We start from the raw sequence: 19,809 nt of genomic DNA, 5'->3' as shown, positions 1-19,809 counted from the left end.
TGCCTTGTGGAAAACGGGCCTTACAAAAAAGTCTGTGTGTTACGTTCAGGTAGTCAAAGAACAACTGTTCTTCACTTTAATGTCTTTCAAATTAAGGAGTCTTTAATTTTTAATGTTTACATCTGTCTTGGAGGCAGTTAGTTATCTGAGACTTCTGTGACACAGCAGGAAACGGTTTTACAGATTGCAAAAATTAATGCAACTCTTCAAGATAATTTCTGCACGAAGAGGACAATTCAATTTCAGATCAGGGGCTAAGCCCATGCACACATGCACAGCTGAATGATCGAGGGAGGAAAAAAGAGATCTGATAGTTTTGAAATTTGTTAAGGGCAAAACTTGCTTCAATGCATTTTTTTTTCCTTGAAGAAAATGTTATAGAAAAGTCCTTTTAAGCAATAACTTCATTATTCTACCTGCGACTAAAAAATGCCATTAGTGGGTAAATGATCCTTTTCTGAGGGATGTTTTCGTTTGGAAGTATCTGCATGGTGGAGTGTGACTGGGGGCGGGGCTGGGGACAGCAGCAAAGGCCAGCTGTGTCCTGCATGCGCTGCATCGTGGGGATGTCAGGTGCAGAGAGAGATCCGTCCACTCACACCAGGTTTGTAGCAGAGAGCCGGAGCCTCTGTCTCATGGTCTGTCACCCCAGAGGCAATGAAACTGCTTCTCAGAGAAGGGCCAGGGTCACCCTGCTTGGTCCCAGCTGGGCGAGCAGAAGTGCAGGTGCATGCTTAGGTGGGCCCTGAGCCGGCAGCTACATGTCTCTGTGGGGTTTTAGAGGGTAGAATGGCATGATTTGCAGCCTTTTAGGAATTCTTTCTAAATTTAATCACTTTTTTAAAAAGTGAACAAGAAAACATTGGTTTCTATTAATGTGAAAATGGTTTTTTTGTTTATTGGGGTTATTTAAAGTTTATGCTGCACTAACATCGTGACATTTCCATCCCTGAGGAGAACTTGGTCATGGGGGACAGAGCTGTGTGTCCAAAGCGTGCCAAGGCCCCCATGCCGCTGGACCAAGGTGCTAATGTTAGTGCCCTGATGGAGTGTGGTCCCATCTGTCAGCATGTTTTATTTCCTCGTGGCCTGGGTCTCTGTCACCCTCAGCAGCCCACAGCTGCTTTTCAGGGTGTCGATAGGCACCGGTGACCTCTGTCTCTTGGCCTGACCCCTGTGAACTGGAGTCCTTCCTGCCCGTTCTGTCCCCCTCTCCCCATCCCCAGGGCTCCTGAATCCAACCCAGCAGGGCCCCGGAGGAGTGGCTCGAAGCCCCATGCAGAGTAGCAGGCCCTGCTTCTTACCTGGGAGGGTCACTTTTCCTCCCAGAGAAGAGGCTCACGAAGGAAAGAGATCCTTTACTCTAATGATTGAAGCATCATTAAAAATACATCATGGACAAACATCCGAGGCAGCCTCTTCAGTGCAACAGCATCTGCGAGCCAGGCCTTGGAAATATCCACTGCATAGGTTCACATCGTTCTTAAAGACCCTGGGTTCCAGTTTAAGAAAAAAGTCCCTTCCAGGGTGCATACTGTGGAGGGGCAGCGACACAGGCCAGTGCACCCACCCAGATGCCACTGGCGTCTTTCATGTTTGCCAGCTGCCCATGTGGCCAATCATTTCCAACCCATTGTCCATTTTCCTGCCCATGCAAGAGCCTCCAAAAAGTCAAACAACTGTCCCTTCTCTACTCCAGCCACCTCCTTTCTAATTGTAAATCTGAGCACAAATTTGGGAAAGCAAAACTTGATAAAAATCAAGAGAATTTGGTAGAAGGCGCAGTTCCACATTCCCATATGGTGCCACAAAGGGCAGCCCGTCCAGCCACACAGCTCCCGAATATTTCATTTCCTTCAAAGGAAGGTGATGATCCAGTGAGGGCGGTCCTCCTCTTAGTCGGTACCTGTTTTAACTGTTGTGTGATTTTGTCCTTTTTTGTCTTTCACACTAAGTGTCCCATTAGCTCTCCGAGAACATTTCTACAACCTAAAACCACAGAAAGACGGGGAGGCCGGGTGTGCAGGACTCACCTGGCATGAACCCTTTGGACTTTTAAGATGCTGCCTGGGCCCGAGTGTGCCAGCGCAGGGGCCAGCGAGGCAGCTGCAGCTGACTCCCAGAGGACACCCCTGAGACTGGCAGACCAGGACTGAAGGGATGGGCGTGGGGAAGGTGCAGTCACAGCCACCACAGGGACAAGCCCGTTCGTCAGGCTCCCCTCGGATGGGCCCGAGCGCAGCGGCTCGTACCTGTGCCCCCAAGCCTGCGAGGCTGCTCGCTTCCAGCAACAGAGTGAGACTGCTCCCTCCTGTTTCTTGTTAATAATTCTTACCCTCCTCCCCTGTTTTTTTTTTTTTTTTTTTTTAATTCAAGGTAAAATCTGTGCATTGTAAAGCTGGAGACACAGTTGGAGAAGGAGATCTGCTCGTGGAAATGGAATGAAGTATTTATAGCCTTTCAGTCATCACCCAATTTAATTAGCCATTTGTATTATTCTTTCACACTCAATTGATTCCAGCATTTACAGGGACACTCCTGTGCAGCAGGTTTTACGTCGTCATGTTTATTCCACATAAGTCAAACCAACATTCTGCCAAAATATCACCAATGGAAATTTTTTTGATATAAATACTTGTACATATGATTTGTACTTCTGCTGTGAGATTTCCTAGTGTCAAAATTAAATCAATAAAACCAACCATTTGTCTAAATATTAGTTTGCCCTTTTTTTGAATGAAGACAATGTACACATCGGCTGTGGGCTGTGCCAATAGACTGTAAATACTAGCATTTCTTTGTGATCCTTTCAAAAAGTTTATATGAATTCCAGTTCTCTGCCTTTAGTTTTTTACCAAATTAGCACTCACCATTTTATAATCTGATTCCCTTACTCTGCAGCTGAGAACCTAAGTCCTATTGGTGATTATTTGTAACTTCCTAAGGACCAGAGAGCCTGGATGCTGATTTTGCCAGTCCCCTTCCCGCTGTGGCTCCACGTGGGTGTAGCATTGAGGCTGTCCCCTCAGGAGGCCACCTCCGAGCTTGCTGGCTGACATGGGGTCCGGCCACTCTGCTGAGGAAAAGCAGGCTGCCGTCCTGTCCCCACTGCCACAGGCCTCGGGGCTGCCCCACTCACAGCCGTAGTGGGTGCGGCTGCCACAGGCTCATCAGCTGGTAGTTATCCTCGCCTTTTTGTGTTTCTGTGAAGCAAGTTTCCAATTAAGAAAAAGAGGCTAAAAATAATGATCATGTTTTTGTGCCAGATGCAGTTAGCGATCACAGTCTACCATTAAGTTGAAGCGTAAGTGAGATCTCCCAACGGAGAATGAGGTTGCTAAGGATCAGCAGCTGCATTTTCAGTTGGTTCTGAAATTCTTGGAATACATTTCATACTTTACTGGTGAGCAGAAGCAAAGAGTCGTGCGCCGATTTGAGTCTATGCTGACAAATTATCAGATGGAGGTGGGTAGTAATTGGTACTTCGTGCCTTGCTAAAATTATTTTAAGTGCTGTTTGTATTCGGAAGCTAAGCTGCTGTCAGGCCTGAAGAACAAATTACTAATGTGTTGGTTCTCCTCTGAAAGGCCACCCCCAAAATGCTGCTCCCTCAGGAGGCAGTGACGGGCCTGGCTGCTGAGATCTGGACTCGGATAAACTTCCATTTGAAGTCCGGGTGCTCAGCTGTGTCTGCCAGCAAGTGGGTGTTCGTTATTTTGCTGGATTAAAGTGAAAAGAACCTTCTACCAAGTAAGTATGCCAAAAAAATAAAAGGAGCCAAACATACCACCATTTTAATATTTTGTTTCCTAAAACATCTAATTTTAAATGATCATCTTCAATAGTTTCTATGTAAGCTTGATTTAAAATTGAAGAAGAATAACTATATATGCTCCCAAACTGCATGTTTTCCTTGAGGATCTTTTTTATTAAGTTGAACAACCTAAAATCAGCTTTTATTTAAAAAAATTTTTTTCCTAGGTGCTACAGAACAGAATCAATAGAGTAGGGCTGCTGACATCTGGCCACCACACAAAGTCTTCGCATTCATTTTAAATGTTACCTTCAGATTAAAGCAAAGCAAAAAGGAGGGAGAGGAGGGGAAGAAGAAGAAAGAAAAGTATGATAACATGAGTTCTCCAAATGCCATTTAGGGGAATCAAAATCCTAAATTTTTCTTACCTAGTACATTGAAGCCCATGATGCTCTTTAAGCAGCAAGCAATGTAGTAGTGTTGGAAAGAAAGATTTGGGAAGACGATTGCAAGTATGTCAAAATTTGTAAAATCAGCTGCCATTGAAAGAGATTGTTTGCTTTTCCCACAGATCGAGTTATTCACAAAGACTCTGCCGAAAGGCGCGGCTGTGCTCTTGCACTGAGTGCGCGCACACTGCGCTAACCCACGCCCCAGGCCGTGCCCTGGCAGCAGCGCCCCTGCCCTCCTCATCTGTCCTCCCGGGGGGTGTAGCGCAGCCCGTGCTGCCCCTCGGAGTCGTAGCAGTCGTGGAACGGGAGGTGGACCCACTCGGGCGGGTGGGTGGCCGTGCTGTACACGAAGCACTGCACCGTGGAGTCAGCCGCCAGCGTGTCCTCGGGTCTGCCCTCACCCAGGTCCCTGAGCACCCGCACCGCCACCGTGGTGCGCTGGTACACGTTGGGGCAGCCTTCGAAGTCGTCAAGAAAGCGCAGCATCTGCTCGTCGACCGTGTAGATCTCGCCCTCCACGCAGCGGCCCGTGCCGGGCAGGTTCAGCAGCCGCGGGATGTTGTACTGGCCGGCGATGACCAGCGGGTAGGGCTGCAGCGTGCGGCCGCGGGCGCAGAAGGCCGCGGAGCCGTTGGCGCCATCCAGCATGACCTTGTGGTTGGGCTGGCCGCGCTTCAGGGTGCCGTACAGGAAGACGTGGGCCATTGGGACGGAGCGGCTGCAGAGGAGAAAGGAAGCGGGCGTGTCAGCCAGGGGCAGCAGCGGGGCGCACGCTCGCCTGCGCGGGGCCCGGAGACGCTGCGGGCTCCGTGGGCTGCGTCCCTCCCAGCTGCTCGCTCTGCTGGTCTAGGCCGGACAGCAACGCATGCGCGTCGCCGCGCTCCGTACGGCTTTAATCCGCGGACACAGAAACTAGAATGTCATACAGTTTTCATGTCATGAAATGTGATTTTTTTCAGCCACTTAAAAATGTAAAAAAGCCACTCTTAGTTTGTGGGCTGTTCAAAAGCAGACAGCAGGCCCGACCTGACCTGTGGGCTGCAGTCTGCCATCCCTGGTCTAGGGAAAGGGGCACGTGCTGCGACTCCGTTGAGGTGTCTGTATAGACAGGGCACCCTCCTGCAGCAGGAAGGCGGGGCTCGCCAGCCTGCCCGTCTGCCGGGGTGGACGGGGCAGAGCCTCCCACTTCACGCGGCCGTCCTGGCACTCACAGTGACCACCACGTGCAGCCCATGCTGCCTGACAGCCCCTTAGTGTCCCCTGCATGGGAACCACAGCAGAGCCTGAGTGCCCTCCCAGTTCTGCGATGGCCTTCGTCACCTGACCACTGAGTAAGTACAGCCTCTGGTCTCACACAGGCCAGGCCTCATGACCGCCTCAGCCTCCCTCACGCCCGTAAGGTCACCATTCTCAGCCCTGGCCCCCCACCCCAGTGGTAACAGCTCAAGGCCCAAGGACACCCTGGCCAGGCCACAGCAGTGACCTCCCAGGCCCACCCTGTCTGGGCAAGTAGCTGCTCCTTCCTGAGCCCCCAGCACAGCGCAGAGAACCCATTGGTCTTGGCCATCGTGTGCTGAGGTTCCCAGAAACGCCAATCACCATCTATGGCTGCCAGTCTGGGAAAGATACTCATCTCCGCTGTTCATCAGATGGGGACAGCCTGTCCTGCGATCAAGCCCTGTAGAATTGTTATTTTCTTTCTTTTCTCCCTCCCTTCATCCATCCATCCAAGATAGGGTCTTGCTCTGTCTCCCAGGCTAGAGTGCAGTGGCATCATGATAGCTCACAGCAACCTCAAATTCCTGGGCTCAAGTGATCCTCCTGCCTCAGCCTCCCAAAGTGCTAGGATTACAGGCGTGAGCCACCGCACCTGGCCTGCCATTTTCTTGAGTTTTCAGTCTTTCAAAAAGGACTTTGAAAATTGCATAATTTATAGAAAAATCAGAAATAACAAGCATATATAATGTGTATTTTTTATAAGCACCTGTAGTCCAACTACAAGAATTCGAGTTTCAGTACTAAATTTACATTTCAGTCCTGGCAGTATGACCCAGCAAAACTTTAGCAATCACACCTTCCAGCGTTTCCTTTTTCAAGGTCTTAGAGGGTAATGATGCCTCACGGTGACTCACGGTGACTCACCGCAGCGACCTTGGCTCCAGTGTGAAGGTAAATGTTTACCACTTGCCTGGGTCTATGCCACAAACTGTTACAGAAGGACAGAAGGGATCTCTGTAAAAGTGACTCAAACGCAAATGGAAATGAGGGCTGAAAGGGGCGGCCCCGCTGGCCCCGCACTGCTTAATGACAGCCTGTGGCAGGCGTCTGGGAGCCGGGACTGCAGGTGCAAGAAAACAAAAGATGCATCCATCAACCAGCCAGCGACGTGTGTGTGTGTGGGGGGGGGGGGGGTAACACGCCCTGGATATGGACAAGTGGCCCTTGGAGAAGTCACTCTGAACTCACAGGACTTGGGTTTTCTCATCAGCAAACACCCGAGATGCTCCGGGTGTTGGCCTGGCCTCTCCTCTCCAGGGCCATGGGGGAGGAGGGCGGCACCTCCCCTCCTCCTCTCTGCTGCCTCTCAGCTGGCCCACAGCCTGTGTGACACCAGCGTCCCCTATATTTCAGGCACATCATACCAGGAAAGGTGTGGCTGTGGGAAAAACACCAGGCCGGGCGGGCACACGCACCCCAGCCGGCCTGGCCATTTGGTAGCCCTGGGGCTGGGTAGCCCCAGCCAGGGCGGGGACTCTGACAACAGTGCAGGCGCTCAGTTTAGACTTGGGGGGCTTGTCAGGAGTGAGGCGCACCTGTGATGGGAGTCAAGATGTGATCAGGAGGAACCTGGGATGGGGTGGTGCAGAGGGGGAGGAAGGGCAAGTACTTGAGCTGAAGTCGCCAGAACTTGGCTGCTAGGGGAACGACAGTGGAAATGACACAAGGCAGCGGCCTGAGAGCAGAGCTGGTGGACGGTGAGCGGCGGGAGAGTATCTGGAGAGTGACAAGGACGGGGGTGCAGGGCCGTCTGCAGCAGTGGGCGAGGAGCGCCCAGGGGACCAGGGCAGATCTGGATGGACCCGCGTTTGGGAGGAGTCACGCAGCGTCCCCCCGCCACCCCAGCCCCACCTCCGTCTCCTGCAGGGCCGGCTTCCTTGTCCCCCTCCAGCCTGTCCCCAGCGCAGCCCCCCAGGGTCCTTGCCCGCGCCCTGTCCCACCGCGGCTCACTGCACCGGCGGCTCTGCCCCGCCTGGGCCGGTGCGGACCTGAGACTGCCCACCGGGCCACCCGGGCCCACGGGAGACCAGCTGCACTCAGCGCCCGGCCACCGGCTCGCCCCTCTGACTGAGTTATAAAAGTAACACGTGTCCGTAAGGTAACTAGTCTAACAGCTTTACAAGAAAAGTGAAACTTCCTAGCCCTTCCACTCCCTGGAGGCAGCACTTTTAAGTCTTTTAACTCTTGCATTTGGTATTTATCTCCATATTGTTACTTATGCCACTACTTTCTGATGTTTTAAATTATGTCTTGCCTTTCTACCCCAGAAGCAGGCGAGCGTAGTGTTTTAAGGCACAGACTTCAGAACCAAATGGCCTGGGTTAAAATCCTGGCTGTATCACTTAGTGACTGTGCTACTTTAGGCAAATCAATTAACCTCTCTGTGCCTCAGCTCCAACAGTACAGTGAAGTCAGCGCAGCCACCTGCCTCCGGTGGGCTCATCACGGCGTGGGCTCAGCCCAGACCCACGCCGCGCCGCAGCTCGCTCGACACCGCCCTCGGCTAAGGCGCACAGGGTGCCACGGTTCAGCTTCCTTCCGTGCACAACTTTCTGTTTGTCTTGAAATTAAAAATGGCTTCAGATTTGGTTTTGGTTTTGCTGAGGTTTCCGGGACAGTGGTGCAGCCCCCCATTTGCTGGAAGCTCTGTCAGGACCAGGAGCCCGTCTGCTCCAGTCTGGGTCTTCAGGGTCACAATGTCGCCGCCCCCCACCCCATCATACTTATTTCCAAAATCTTTGTCTTGTTCTCTTTCTTAGCATCATGTCCTTCACAGACACAATTTTTTTTTTTAAGTTTTCTTTTTTCAGTTCACTGTCTCTATTTCTCCTAAATTCCTGTTTTCTCTGTCGTGCTATCTGCGTTTCTGTAACAGGTTTTCTGCAAATGTCAGTGACCTCTGTCTGGCCTTTCGTATGGAAACTGAGACGCTCTTCAGAAGTGAGGCTGCAGCCTGCATGAGGCACGGACAGCCCGGCAGTAGGAGGCCTTGTGTGGGGACAGCTTTGGGGGGCCCCAATAATCTCCATGTCTGTGGACTTTCCCTTCACCCCCATTTTCAGGCTGCCACCTCACGCGAGGCCTGCCGTTCCCAGTACCAAGGTTAGAATCTAGTCAGCTCTCTGGAAAGGAACCCGCTGTCCTCTGCTGGGTTGGAGGGGAGACTGGGGGGTCTCTCTGCTCCTTGTACAGACTTTCAGCCTTTCCCGTTTCTGGCCCTGCCTTTCCTTCCACACCTGTGGCCTATGGTTCTGGAGCTTTCTGGCGTTGCGGCTACTGGTCAGCTAACTTCTCGCTCGCTCCTCACCGCGCAGGAACTCGGGTTTCTGGCGTCTCTGGGCTGCTGACTCAGCTACCGCCCACCTCTGTGTTCTGTCTTCCAGATTCTGTTGCCCGCTTTCCTCCTCTGTCTTCATGGGCTGAGTGGCACTTGGGGAGGACGCAGGGACAAAGGAGCCTGTTCCTCCCACTGTCCTCTCCTTCTGCTGCACCACCAGCCCTTCTGCAAGGCACACAGCCCCTCGTATTTAAGAGCCTTGATGTGACCCAGAAAGGAAACCACGGGACAGGAGCTGCTTGCTTAGAAGGCTGGCGGGAAGGTTTTATTCAGATACAGTTAACTAGAGTGTGTTTTAGGTCCCCAAGACGACATCAGTAAGGTGGCAAATGTGGGCACCAGAGAAGGGGCTGGAGCCAGGCGGAGGGTGGGGGCAGGGGTGACTCGCTCTGCCTGCTGAGACCAGCGGGAAAGGGGCAGACAAAGCAGCGACTGCAGGAGAAGGAAAGCCCTGCGCGTCGCATGTAGTGGCGCCGGCACACACGACGGGCCAGACTGCACGAAGCTAAAGTGTCGTGGAGGGGCGACAGCACACTTAGTGGGAGAGAGCTCGTTGGCCTCCTGCAGAGGCCGCTCCTTCTGCAGGAGGTGACATCATCTGCTCAGGAGAGGAGGGTGCCACCAGGGCTGGGAACTTGCACAAAGCAAAGAGGTTAGACGGGTCACATGAGAAACAGCATGGACTTTGGAATAAGAGCGGTAAGATGCCAGCACAGAGCAGGCACTCGGCACACGATGGGCTTGGTTCTTGGTACACTAGAGATTCAACTGCAACAGAAGAAAAGAGGCATTTCATCCAAGAGTGGACAGGCAGGCTCAGGAGAGAGGTCAGAGGACAAGAGTCTGTGGATGGCATTTCTGCGGAGGGCTAATTCCCAGGAGGACCAGGTTTACAGAGCGGGTCCTCTGTGGGCCCTGCTCACAGCACGACTGAGGTCACCTGGGTGCCCTGGGCCCTGCACTAAGTAGTTTATGTGTCATCTTGGTTTATTTCCTTTAAACTCTATAAGGCAGGTGGCATTATCTTCACTTAATAAATAAGGAAACTAAGTGAGGCAGCTTAGATGAGGGCTCAGGGCCCAGAGCTGGGGTGGGCGGCAGCAGGAATGACCCCCGGCCTGCTGGACCACGACGGCCTCCATGGTTCTGCCACTCACACTGACGCGGTGGCCCAGGGAAGGTGGCCCTGTCAAGTGCAGCTGAGGAAAGGACCCCACCTCCCTATACACTTTCCCCCCACTTGTTTTGAATGAATTTTATTTGATAAACCAAATCCTTCTCTGTATTTCTCTTTATTTTGGAGTTCTAAAAATTTGTAATAAAATACACATAACATAAAATTTACTGTCTTAATCATTTTTAAGTATGCAGTTGAGTAGTGTTAAGTATATTTGTGTGTGAAACAGAGCTCCAGAACTTTTTTATCCTGCAAAACTGAAACTCTGCACTCATTAAGCAAAACCCCAGGTAAGGGGAGGCTACTGTACCACACTGTTTTGATTACTGTAGAGTTGCAGTTAAGTTTTGAAATCAGGAAGGATGAGATCTCCAACATTGTTGTTCTTTTTCAAGTTTACTTTGTCTATTTGGGGTCCTTTGAGATTCCATATAAATTTTAGAGTGGATTTTCCTATTTCTACAAAAAATGCCCAGGCAATTTTGATAACAATTGCATTAAATATGCAGATTGGTTTAGGTAATATTGACAATAATATTGTCTTCCAATCATTGAACATGGATATCTTTCCATTTTTTTGTGTCTTAATTTCTTTCAGCATGTTTTGTAATTTTTCAGAATATAGGTCTTTTGCCCTCTTACTCAAGTTTATTCCTAAGCATTCTTTTGGATGCTATTATATATGGAATTTTTTCCTTAAATTTCCTTTTCAAAAGACTGTTCACTGTTAGTGTACAAGACTGCAACTAATTTTTGTGTGCTAATTTTGTATCTTGCAACTTTGCTGAATTCCTTATTTAGTTCTAACAGTTTTTTGGTGGAATTTTTAGGTTTTCTATACAAGATCATGTGGTCTACAGAGTTAAGTTTACTTCATACTTTCAATTTGGATGCTTTTTATCTCTTTTTCTTGCCTAATTGCTTTAGCCAGGATTCCTAGTACTATGTTGAATAGCAGTGGGGAAATCAGGCATCTTTGTTTTCGTTCCTGGTCTTAGAGGAAAAGCATTTATTTGGTCAAAACTGAGTATGATGTTACCTATGGGCTTTTCATGTATGGCGTTTATTATGTTAATTTCCTTCTATTCCTAATTTGTTAAGTGTTTTTACCATGAAATCGTGTTGAATCTTGTTGAGTGTTTTTTCTGTATCAACTGAGATGATCCTGTGGGTTTTTTTACTTCATTCTATTAGTGTAATTTATTACATTGATTGATTTTCCTTTGTTGAACCATCCTTTCATTCCAGGAATAAATACCACTTGGTCAGGGCATATAATCCTTTTAATGTGTTGAATTGTTTGCTAGTATTTGTTTAGGATTTTTTCATTAGTCTTCATCCAAGACATTAGTCTGTAGTTTTATTTCTTGCAGTGTCCTTGTCTAGCTTTGGTATCAGAGTGCTACTTGCCTCACAGAATGAGTTTGGAAGTATTCCTTCCTTTTCAGTTTTTTAGAAGCATTTCAGGAGGATTGTTATTAATTCTTTTTTTTTTTTTTTTTTTTTTTTTTTTGAGACAGAGTCTCGCTTTGTTGTCCAGGCTAGAGTGAGTGCTGTGGCGTCAGCCTAGCTCACAGCAACCTCAAACTCCTGGGCTTGAGCGATCCTTCTGCCTCAGCCTCCCGAGTAGCTGGGACTACAGGCTTGCGCCACCATGCCCGGCTAATTTTTTATATATATATCAGTTGGCCAATTAATTTCTTTCTATTTATAGTAGAGACGGGGTCTCGCTCTTGCTCAGGCTGGTTTTGAACTCCTGACCTTGAGCAATCCGCCCGCCTCGGCCTCCCAAAAGCTAGGATTACAGGCGTGAGCCACCGCGCCTGGCCTTGTTATTAATTCTTTTTTTTTTTTTTTTTTTTTTTTTTGAGACAGAGTCTCACTTTATTGCCCAGGCTAGAGTGAGTGCCATGGCGTCAGCCTAGCTCACAGCAACCTCAAACTCCTGGCTCAAGCAATTCTCCTGCCTCAGCCTCCCAAGTAGCTGGGACTACAGGCATTCGCCACCATGCCCGGCTAATTTTTTGTATATATATATTAGTTGGCCAATTAATTTCTTTCTATTTATAGTAGAGACGGGGTCTCGCTCTTGCTCAGGGTGGTTTCGAACTCCTGACCTTGAGCAATCCGCCCGCCTCGGCCTCCCAGAGAGCTAGGATTACAGGCGTGAGCCACCGCGCCCGGCTTATTAATTCTTTAAATGGTAGAATTCACCAGTGAAGCCATCCATCTGGTCCTGGGACTTTTCTTTTTTTGGGAGATTTTTTTGACTATGCTTCAGTCTCTTTACTACTTACTAGTTATAGGTCTGTTCACATTTTCTATTTTGTCATGATTCAGTCTTGGTAGGTTGTGTATTTCTAGGAATTTGTCTGCTTCATCTAGGTTAGCCAATTTGTTGGCATACAATTGTTCATAGTACTCTCTTATTGTCCTTTTTATTTCTGTAAAATGAATTATAATGTCCCTTCTGGTTTCAGTTATTTAGGTCTCCTCTGTCTCTCAATATATATATGTATGTGTGTGTGTGTGTGTATTTATTTATTTTAATTTAAAGGTTTGCAATTTTGTTGATCTTTTCAAACAACCGACTCTTGGTTTCACTGATTTTCTCTATTGTTTTTCTACTCTCTATTTTGTTCATCTCTAATCTTTATAATTCCTTTCCTTCTGCTACTTTTGGGTTCCTTATTTCCCTGTACTCTAGTTCCTCATCTGTCATGTTCAGCCCATTTCCAAGACTGCTATGAGGATCACAGCCAATAGGAGCCAATGCCTCTCAAAACCACAGTCAGGAGTAACCGAGAACGTGTTACTCCTGTTACTCATTCTGGCCATGAGAGTGTTGGGTCCTCTGAGAATCATGTTACTATGTCTTCAGCCTTGCTCCCTGCTACCAAGACAGTTTTCTCTGTGACACTGGGTTAGGGTCAGAGTCTTCGATAAAATGTAAGTCTATCTATTACTAAATAATAGATAGAAACAACTATAGGGGAGCCATTTGAGCTTTTCCAGAGCAAAACAAAGATTGAACTTTGTCTCTGCTTTAATGTGAGATAGATGCGCCCAGGTAGGTCTGAACCACGATCCTGAACACCAGCACTGTGGGATCAGACACAGTGTGGGCCCAGCCCTCAAAGGGAACTACACTGTGCAGAGTGGACTTAGAGTTCCATAAATGGACATTTAGGGACACAGTAATGGCAAGTGTAAAAAAATACACTGTGGCATGATGACAGGTCCGAATCGAATTCCCATTTCCACCACTTAGCACCTGTAGGACTTTGGGAATGTTATTTCAAGTCTGTGAGCTTTTATTTCCTATTTTAAACTGGGTTCATCACACTTCCACTCAAGAACAACCTCCACTGCCCACCGACTGTGTGCCAGGCACAAGCCTCCAATGAATGTGAATTCCCCTTTCTCCTGCCCCCTCATTTATCAGGGTAGTCTAGCATATCTGCTAACTATATTCTTCTCAACAAAGCCCCTTAAAAATAAAAATGAATACATTATAAGTAAGAGAGGGAATCAAGGTATATGAAGTAGTAGTTGTGGCCTTAATAATTTCTCAAAACCAAAGGAATATTTGGAAAGGTGGTAGTACATAGAAATGATGGTAATTAGGCCACAGAATGATAACTCTGGCACTGTGGAAAATCACCTCAGTAACTTCCTTCTTTGTCTTCTTCTTCTTTTTTTAACTAATCCTGTGACAGATTAAGCTCAGTAACTTGCTTGTGTAGAAGATAGACTATTTCCATAAAAGAAAAGTAGGCAATGAAAGTTAACCTTCTCTTCTAGGAACTAATTTAGGAATGACTAACTTATTTTCTACATTTTACTTACTGAATTCAGTAAATGTATCCTTTATAATATTAAATTAGTTTGAGGATACTATTTATGCAATAAAAAAGAAAATTAATATTCTGCATTTCTGGCTTCTTTCATAAGAAAAACATCGTTACCTTTCTGATTGTGTTTTGAACAGCACACACAGATCCTGCAGGAAGAGACCTGTCCCTGTGGGGATTGAGAGAGGATCAGAGTTAAGCACCGAAACAAGCAATTAATTCCCATTAGAGGATTAAGGCACTCATGTTCACTTTGAATCAGAAAAGCAAATTGTGAATAAAATGGTGTACGAGCAAGAGGTTACTTGTCCGAGTTAATAAATTAGAGAATTGAAGGGTAACCCCAGCGGCCACACGGCCTGCTGGAGAGGAAGGAGGAGAGTTTCGTATCCACGGGGCGAGAAGGCCATGATGCTGTGCAGATCGGGGGAGCAGGGTTTGTGCCGTGTGATCGGCCTTACTCCAGCAGATGGAGCCGGAGGAGATACGCCTAGAAGCGGTTTCCAGCCTGTTACGTCACCGTCCCTCGCACATGGGTCTCCTTATAGCATCTTGCCATTAATACGCAGAATCATTCAGTTTGGAGAAATGTATCTGGGGGCCCCAGAGCTGATTCTAAGGGAGCTTGAACCACATCTCTGCAGACGACGTGGCCCAGGCATTACGGAAGGGGGGCCTGCCGCTGTGCCCAGAACGCAAGCCACACCTCTGTCCCAAACCCACTGGCCGGGGATGATGTGGACATCCTGGGGTCAGCACGGAGTGGAACAGGCCCAGAGAGAGTCTCCAAAAGCTTTAGTTCAGCAAAATCTGGTGAGTTTAACATTGTCAATATTTAAGAAAACAAACACACTTATGAGATGCCCATCTGGCCTGGCGCTGCTTGAAATGCCTCTGCCACTTAACTCAGCAGTTTTCTTTCTCGAAACACAGTCCGTCTATAGTTTCGTATTTCATCAAAGAAGCAAAAATTGAAAGTGATTATGAGTTCTTTGCATAACTGTTGGATTTTTCTTGCTTAATTTTTTTTCTTAGCCACCTGGTGGCAAGAGTGTAAAAGGCAGGATTTAAGAGTTTATTAGGACGGTTTACAAATTGCAACTACTGCGTATGCCTGCTCCACATTTAGAAACACACATACACATACCAGGTGGAACAAGGAAAGGGTTAATATTTAACTCTGCTTAAGCTAATCTGCAAAAGGATTTTAAATGAATACCAGCTTCTAACATAAAAACCACCTTTTAAAAAAAGATTCCTCAATAAAATATTCATCCTGTATGTATTAAAAATTAATGACAGGAGGAAATGTTAGTAAAATCTATATGTCATCACTTCAAAGTGTCTGTTTTCTCCATGTGATGAACCATCAGACCACTAACAACGCGTATTGCCAGTTGTCAAGACTGGGTTAGAAAAAACAAAAGTAAAATGACTGGATTTGGGTGGCTTGAAGTACGGGTCCCTGCCAGAGCAGGCTCTGCCACTCGCCACTGGCTGAGGGAGAAATCGTTTCAGAACTAGAAACGCCAGGTCCAGAGACCTGCCTGGCAGAGAGCGTCGCCCTGTCTTTACGTGTGCTGCGTTAATTAGCTTTCGTCATTCATTGCGTCCTCATTGGCACCGGCAGGACCTTGGCCTGCCAGCTCCACGAAGGGCACAGAGACCGCAGCGAGGCCACCCCGTCACACTGCATGCTGGTTTCAAGCCTGGCAACGGCTGCCCTGGTCCTTGTGTGACCACCAGTAGCCACACGCTGGGTGCTGGCCTCGAGCAAATGCAGATGTCCCCAAGTGTGGTGGAAATGTGGTGAGAAGCATATGTGATGCTGGGCACGTTTACCCCAGGGAAGATTTCTCTTATTTTATAGAACCCTTCCTGCATCTCAGTTGAGTAGCCACTTCCCCTCCCTCCCCCACTGTAACATTATTTTCCCTGGAGAAAATGCCGAGTGTCTGATATAGTTACACATTAATTCTTCAAAAGTTTCTTAGAACTGTAGGAAACAGGTGAAAAAACAAAATGCCTTGAACTTTCAACTCGAGCCTGGCCTGGGAGCATGCCACGAGCTCAGGGTCACTCTTCCCCGCGTGGCGCTCGGGGCGACGTGCCAGGGAGGGCTCCGGGCCGCATCCTGTTGGCGCTTTGATGCTTTCATTTTGTTGCCTGCTAGTTTCTTTATAGCAAAGACAGGGGCTTCCTGCTCAAGCAGCTCCCTCGCCAGCCCCGCTGAATACCCCGGAAAAGTGTGTGGCAAAACACCTTTCTTACATTAAGCGCACAGGCCCCGGTGACACCCCGGCCCTTTGAAATCAGAGGCTGGGGTCTCCCCTCCGCAGTTGTTTGCTCAAAACTATGCACTTTCACAGGTCTGTGAAAACAAACGGGCGCCGCATGGTCCCTGATGCCATCTCAGGCCCTCTGAATGCTGCCATAGCAACCACTGTTGGCCATGCCAGAAATTAACGATTTTTTTCATGCCACATCACTTTAAAGACAATTTGTGTTACCACCTTTAGAACATACAGTGACCAACAAGGACATGACCTCTGTCGCAGCCCCGTGCCCACTTAGAGAGCAAGGAAAGGGATGGCTGGACAATCCCAAGGCGCCGTGCTGGGAAGGCGCTCTGTGCGGGCGGGCAGGACAGGGACTGGCCGGGCCGCCTGGTGTGCAGCCAGCGCTGCCAGGGCCTCGGCCCCACATTCCGGGCGCGGCCGGGCATGGAGGTGCTGCCAGCCCCGCGGCTCCCGGCAGGCGGCTGAGGAGGCGCAGCGGAGGCCTGGCAGCGGGAGCCAGAGCCACGAGCTCGGGCCGGGGCGGGTGGCCAGCAGGCCTGACACCAGAGAGAAGGTGCCAGTCAGCCTCATACTCAGAGCCCCTCTGCCCTGCGGGACCCCGGCACCACCTGCCTGCCCCACCTGGAGCTCCGAGTGACCCAGAACAACACTGCCACCCCAGCCTCACAATGTACGTGTCACTAACAGTCTCAAATTAGGGCTCAAAACAACAAATGAGATCTTCTCGGCCCCCAGCAGGTCCCCTGTTTACAGATGAGGAGGTTGAGACACAATGAAGTGACTATACAAGGTGACCGGGAAGGTGGCGGAGCCTTCACACCCCCTCCTGACCGCCATGTCCCTGAAGGAGGGCAGCCCTCACTGCCTCAGGGCCCCAGGCAGCCAGTGGCCTGGGCCACCCCCACACCAGGCTCCTGTCACGTTCCCCCATGACCGGGGTCCTTAGGGACACGACGAACACCCTGTGCTGCGGCCTGGCTTGCGCTGCTTAATTAGCACTCAGAAGCTGCCACGGTCCTGAAATTCTCTATTTTACCTTAGAACTTGTGTTTTGTGAGTGAAGTCTCTAGGACAGTGCAGCACTCTCGTTAGAAGAGGAGACCAGGGCGGTGGACCTGGGCAGGAGGCCTGGGTGCGCCACCACCGCACTCCACCACCGCACTCCCGCCACACTGCCCGCTGCAAGCAGAGCCCGCTCCCTCGGGGAGGAAGCAAGGGCGCCCCAAGGACATGAGCACGGAAGGACCTTATCACGTCCTCTCCTACTGGGCTTGGCCGCCACATGCTCGGAAAACGGCTATACAGGAGACTGGGGCACCCATCGGGAGGCCCAGGGTTCCTGTCCCTCTGCACCTTCCTCCCCCACCCGCGCTGGGAGAGCTGGCGCACGTGAAGAAGTGAGATGCAAACAGCAGAGTTAGTCCTCCGGTAAGAATAAAATGCACATGCCCGCGTGCATGCCCAGGTTATGAAAGACTGCTATTTCTGTAATTCCACGTACAAGTTAAACGCTCTAATATATGCACTTAAACTTGAAACCAACATTGTACAATATAAAGTGAGTGATAAACACCATGCAGAAATTTTAGCTCCCTCTTTTAGTCCCTTTAACTGCTCCCCTCCCCACAGCTCCTCATTCTCACTGTGCACTGCCTCAACCCCCACCAAGGGATCTGCTGTCCCTGAGCTTCCCTAAACCACAGCTCCTCCAGGGTGGGGCCACTTCTCTTCATTTCGTGCCTCTGTGTCATCTAGCACCATTCAGCACATGCAGTAGGCACTTCATAAATACTTGCTGCAGGAGACCAAGTGGTCATCCTCACTCAGTCCAGATTCCTAAAGAGGCACTGCAGGCCTTCTCTCTGTTTGGAATCTCTCATGTTCTCTGGGTCGCAGGGTGACACAAGTTCAAACACAGCCCCAGGTGCAAATCTCCAGGTGTTGTATTCGGTGCCCCGGGCTCTGCCACCACTTCCTTGTCACCAGGGGCCAAGTGCTGCAGACCCTTAGACCTGGACTACCCGGCAAGCATCAGTGCAACCCTTACAGACACTGCGACAATGAAATGCCACCAAGAACCCACAGCACTCAGAGCACAGGGGGTGAGGAGGGGCCCTCGATGCAGAGGTTCCTGGAGGGGGGAGGGGGAACATTTGTCAGAATCATCGACCTGTGCACTTAATCTGTGATTTTGGTATAAGATATACCTCAAAGAAAGCTGACCTAAAAAAAAGACTACGGGAACTCATGGAGGGAAGGCAGCCTGCAGCCTGCAATTATTATTGCCGGTGACTATTCCTACCCAAGTTCAACAAGCTTTATGGTCCTGAATCAAAAGCAGGAGCTCCTCGGCTTTTCTTTAGGGTTTCCATAAGCATCTCAGCCTATCCAGAGTATTTCTAAAAATGAATTGTAGTGGCTTTCTGGAACCCAGCATTCAATAATACAAAGTGAGCATGGGAGACTTCCCTGCCCTCGGACCTGGGCCCAGGAAAGGCAGCAGAGTGAAGGTCTCGCAGCCCAGAGACAGGGCCGGGGTGCACGCCACCCCGCAGGCTTGGGCTCTGGGGCTCTCTCCCCACCCAGGGCTGGGTGCACACTGGCTGCTGACTAAGCAGTGGTTTCCTATAGTGGGCTACTAGGAAGCACAGCAAAGGATCTGCCTTTTAGAATAATTTTCTAGGCCTGCTGGAAGAGCGGCAGCTGCTCACGGTACGTTTGTTCTGTCTGGAGCAGCAACACCCCTCCCGGGTCACGGAGGAAGAGCCAAGAATCTGTACCTTGTCCCAGCTCGCCCTGCCCTTCGCTGGTTAAATAGGACACCCGGGTCTGGCTGAAGGAGGCAACTTGTACTCTATCTACCTTGTGTGTTCCCAAAGTCTTCACTGTTTCAACTTGGTGACTAGCCGGGCGGAAAGTAATCAAGGGCTGAGAAGGCCACCTGTGTGTGCCCTTTCTGACATTCATTTTTCTGGAGCATGACATTCATTTTCTGTTTGTTTAGAATCTTTGGGTTAGAAGTACCTTGACTAACTGGGCTTGCAACAGTAATGAGTATACATTAGTGTATTATTTAAAAGGATTTGTTTGGTTTTTCAGAAACATTTTAAGGCTATAGTAACTAAATATAGTTTTTATGTGGCTGTTTTGCTATCTTAGGTGAGAAATAGAGACTCCAACTTTAAGTTAGAAGAAGCAGGGAACTATTACTGCAGCACACAAAGCCCTTCTCTTCTCCTCTAGGAGGTTTGCTAGCAGAGTATTCTAGAAAGATGAGAGCACATACCCATTTAAACAACTCTTAGTCATTTTAGAAATCAGACCTACTCAAAAGTCAAGAAAAAAACAATACAGGTGAGGCCCTGGCCAGGCTTGGGCTGTGTTTAGTAGCTTAGCCATCTGGTTGCTTTGGGAGCAGCAATTCTGCTAGAAAGAGCGCCAGACAGGGAGCTGAGAGGCTGAGGCCAAAGCCACGCTCTTGTCTTGGGGGTGGCCCACCTCACCCAGGCCAACCACAGCAGGGCCACACAAGGGACTGGAGACAGAGGCACCTCCCAGCTCAGCTCCCTGGGGGCACAGGATCCAAGGAGAACCAGCTGGGGGCCTCCACCCAACAGATCTGAGTGGAATAAGTTACTCAGCATGAATTAAAGTATT

General features: G+C 49.3%; 2 protein-coding genes across 12 annotated transcripts in view; one reads left to right on the top strand and one right to left on the bottom strand.

Moving 5' to 3' along the window:
- PCCA (propionyl-CoA carboxylase subunit alpha) overlaps window positions 1-2,714 on the top strand; it is a 373,670-nt gene extending 370,956 nt beyond the window's left edge. Inside the window, exon 24 of one of the 2 annotated variants that reach the window (XR_012922419.1) lies at window positions 2,377-2,447. Coding sequence is in view for 1 of the 2 variants with exons in the window: in XM_012751855.2 (XP_012607309.1) it covers window positions 2,377-2,445 (69 nt within the window). In the remaining variant the exon portion in view is untranslated. Of the gene's footprint in view, window positions 1-2,376 lie in introns of both variants that reach the window. The other variant, XM_012751855.2, reaches the window with a different exon arrangement.
- Window positions 2,715-3,907: 1,193 nt separating this feature from the next.
- The window catches only part of GGACT (gamma-glutamylamine cyclotransferase), a 45,102-nt gene continuing 29,200 nt past the window's right edge, over window positions 3,908-19,809 (bottom strand). For 5 of the 10 annotated variants that reach the window (XM_012751861.3, XM_076009299.1, XM_012751860.3 and 2 more), the window contains 2 exons: window positions 13,967-14,021; window positions 3,908-4,924 (listed from right to left, as the gene is read on the bottom strand). In XM_012751861.3, coding sequence (XP_012607315.2) covers window positions 4,444-4,924; window positions 13,967-14,021 — 536 coding nt within the window. In that variant the 3' untranslated portion in view covers window positions 3,908-4,443. The remainder of the gene's footprint in view (window positions 4,925-13,966; window positions 14,022-19,809) is intronic. The other 5 variants (XM_012751867.3, XM_012751868.3, XM_076009303.1 and 2 more) reach the window with 1 other exon arrangement.

The sequence above is a fragment of the Microcebus murinus genome, chromosome 13, assembly GCF_040939455.1.
Source record: "Microcebus murinus isolate Inina chromosome 13, M.murinus_Inina_mat1.0, whole genome shotgun sequence".
Classification (NCBI taxonomy): domain Eukaryota; kingdom Metazoa; phylum Chordata; class Mammalia; order Primates; family Cheirogaleidae; genus Microcebus; species Microcebus murinus.
This window is presented reverse-complemented; position numbering and strand designations above follow the sequence as displayed.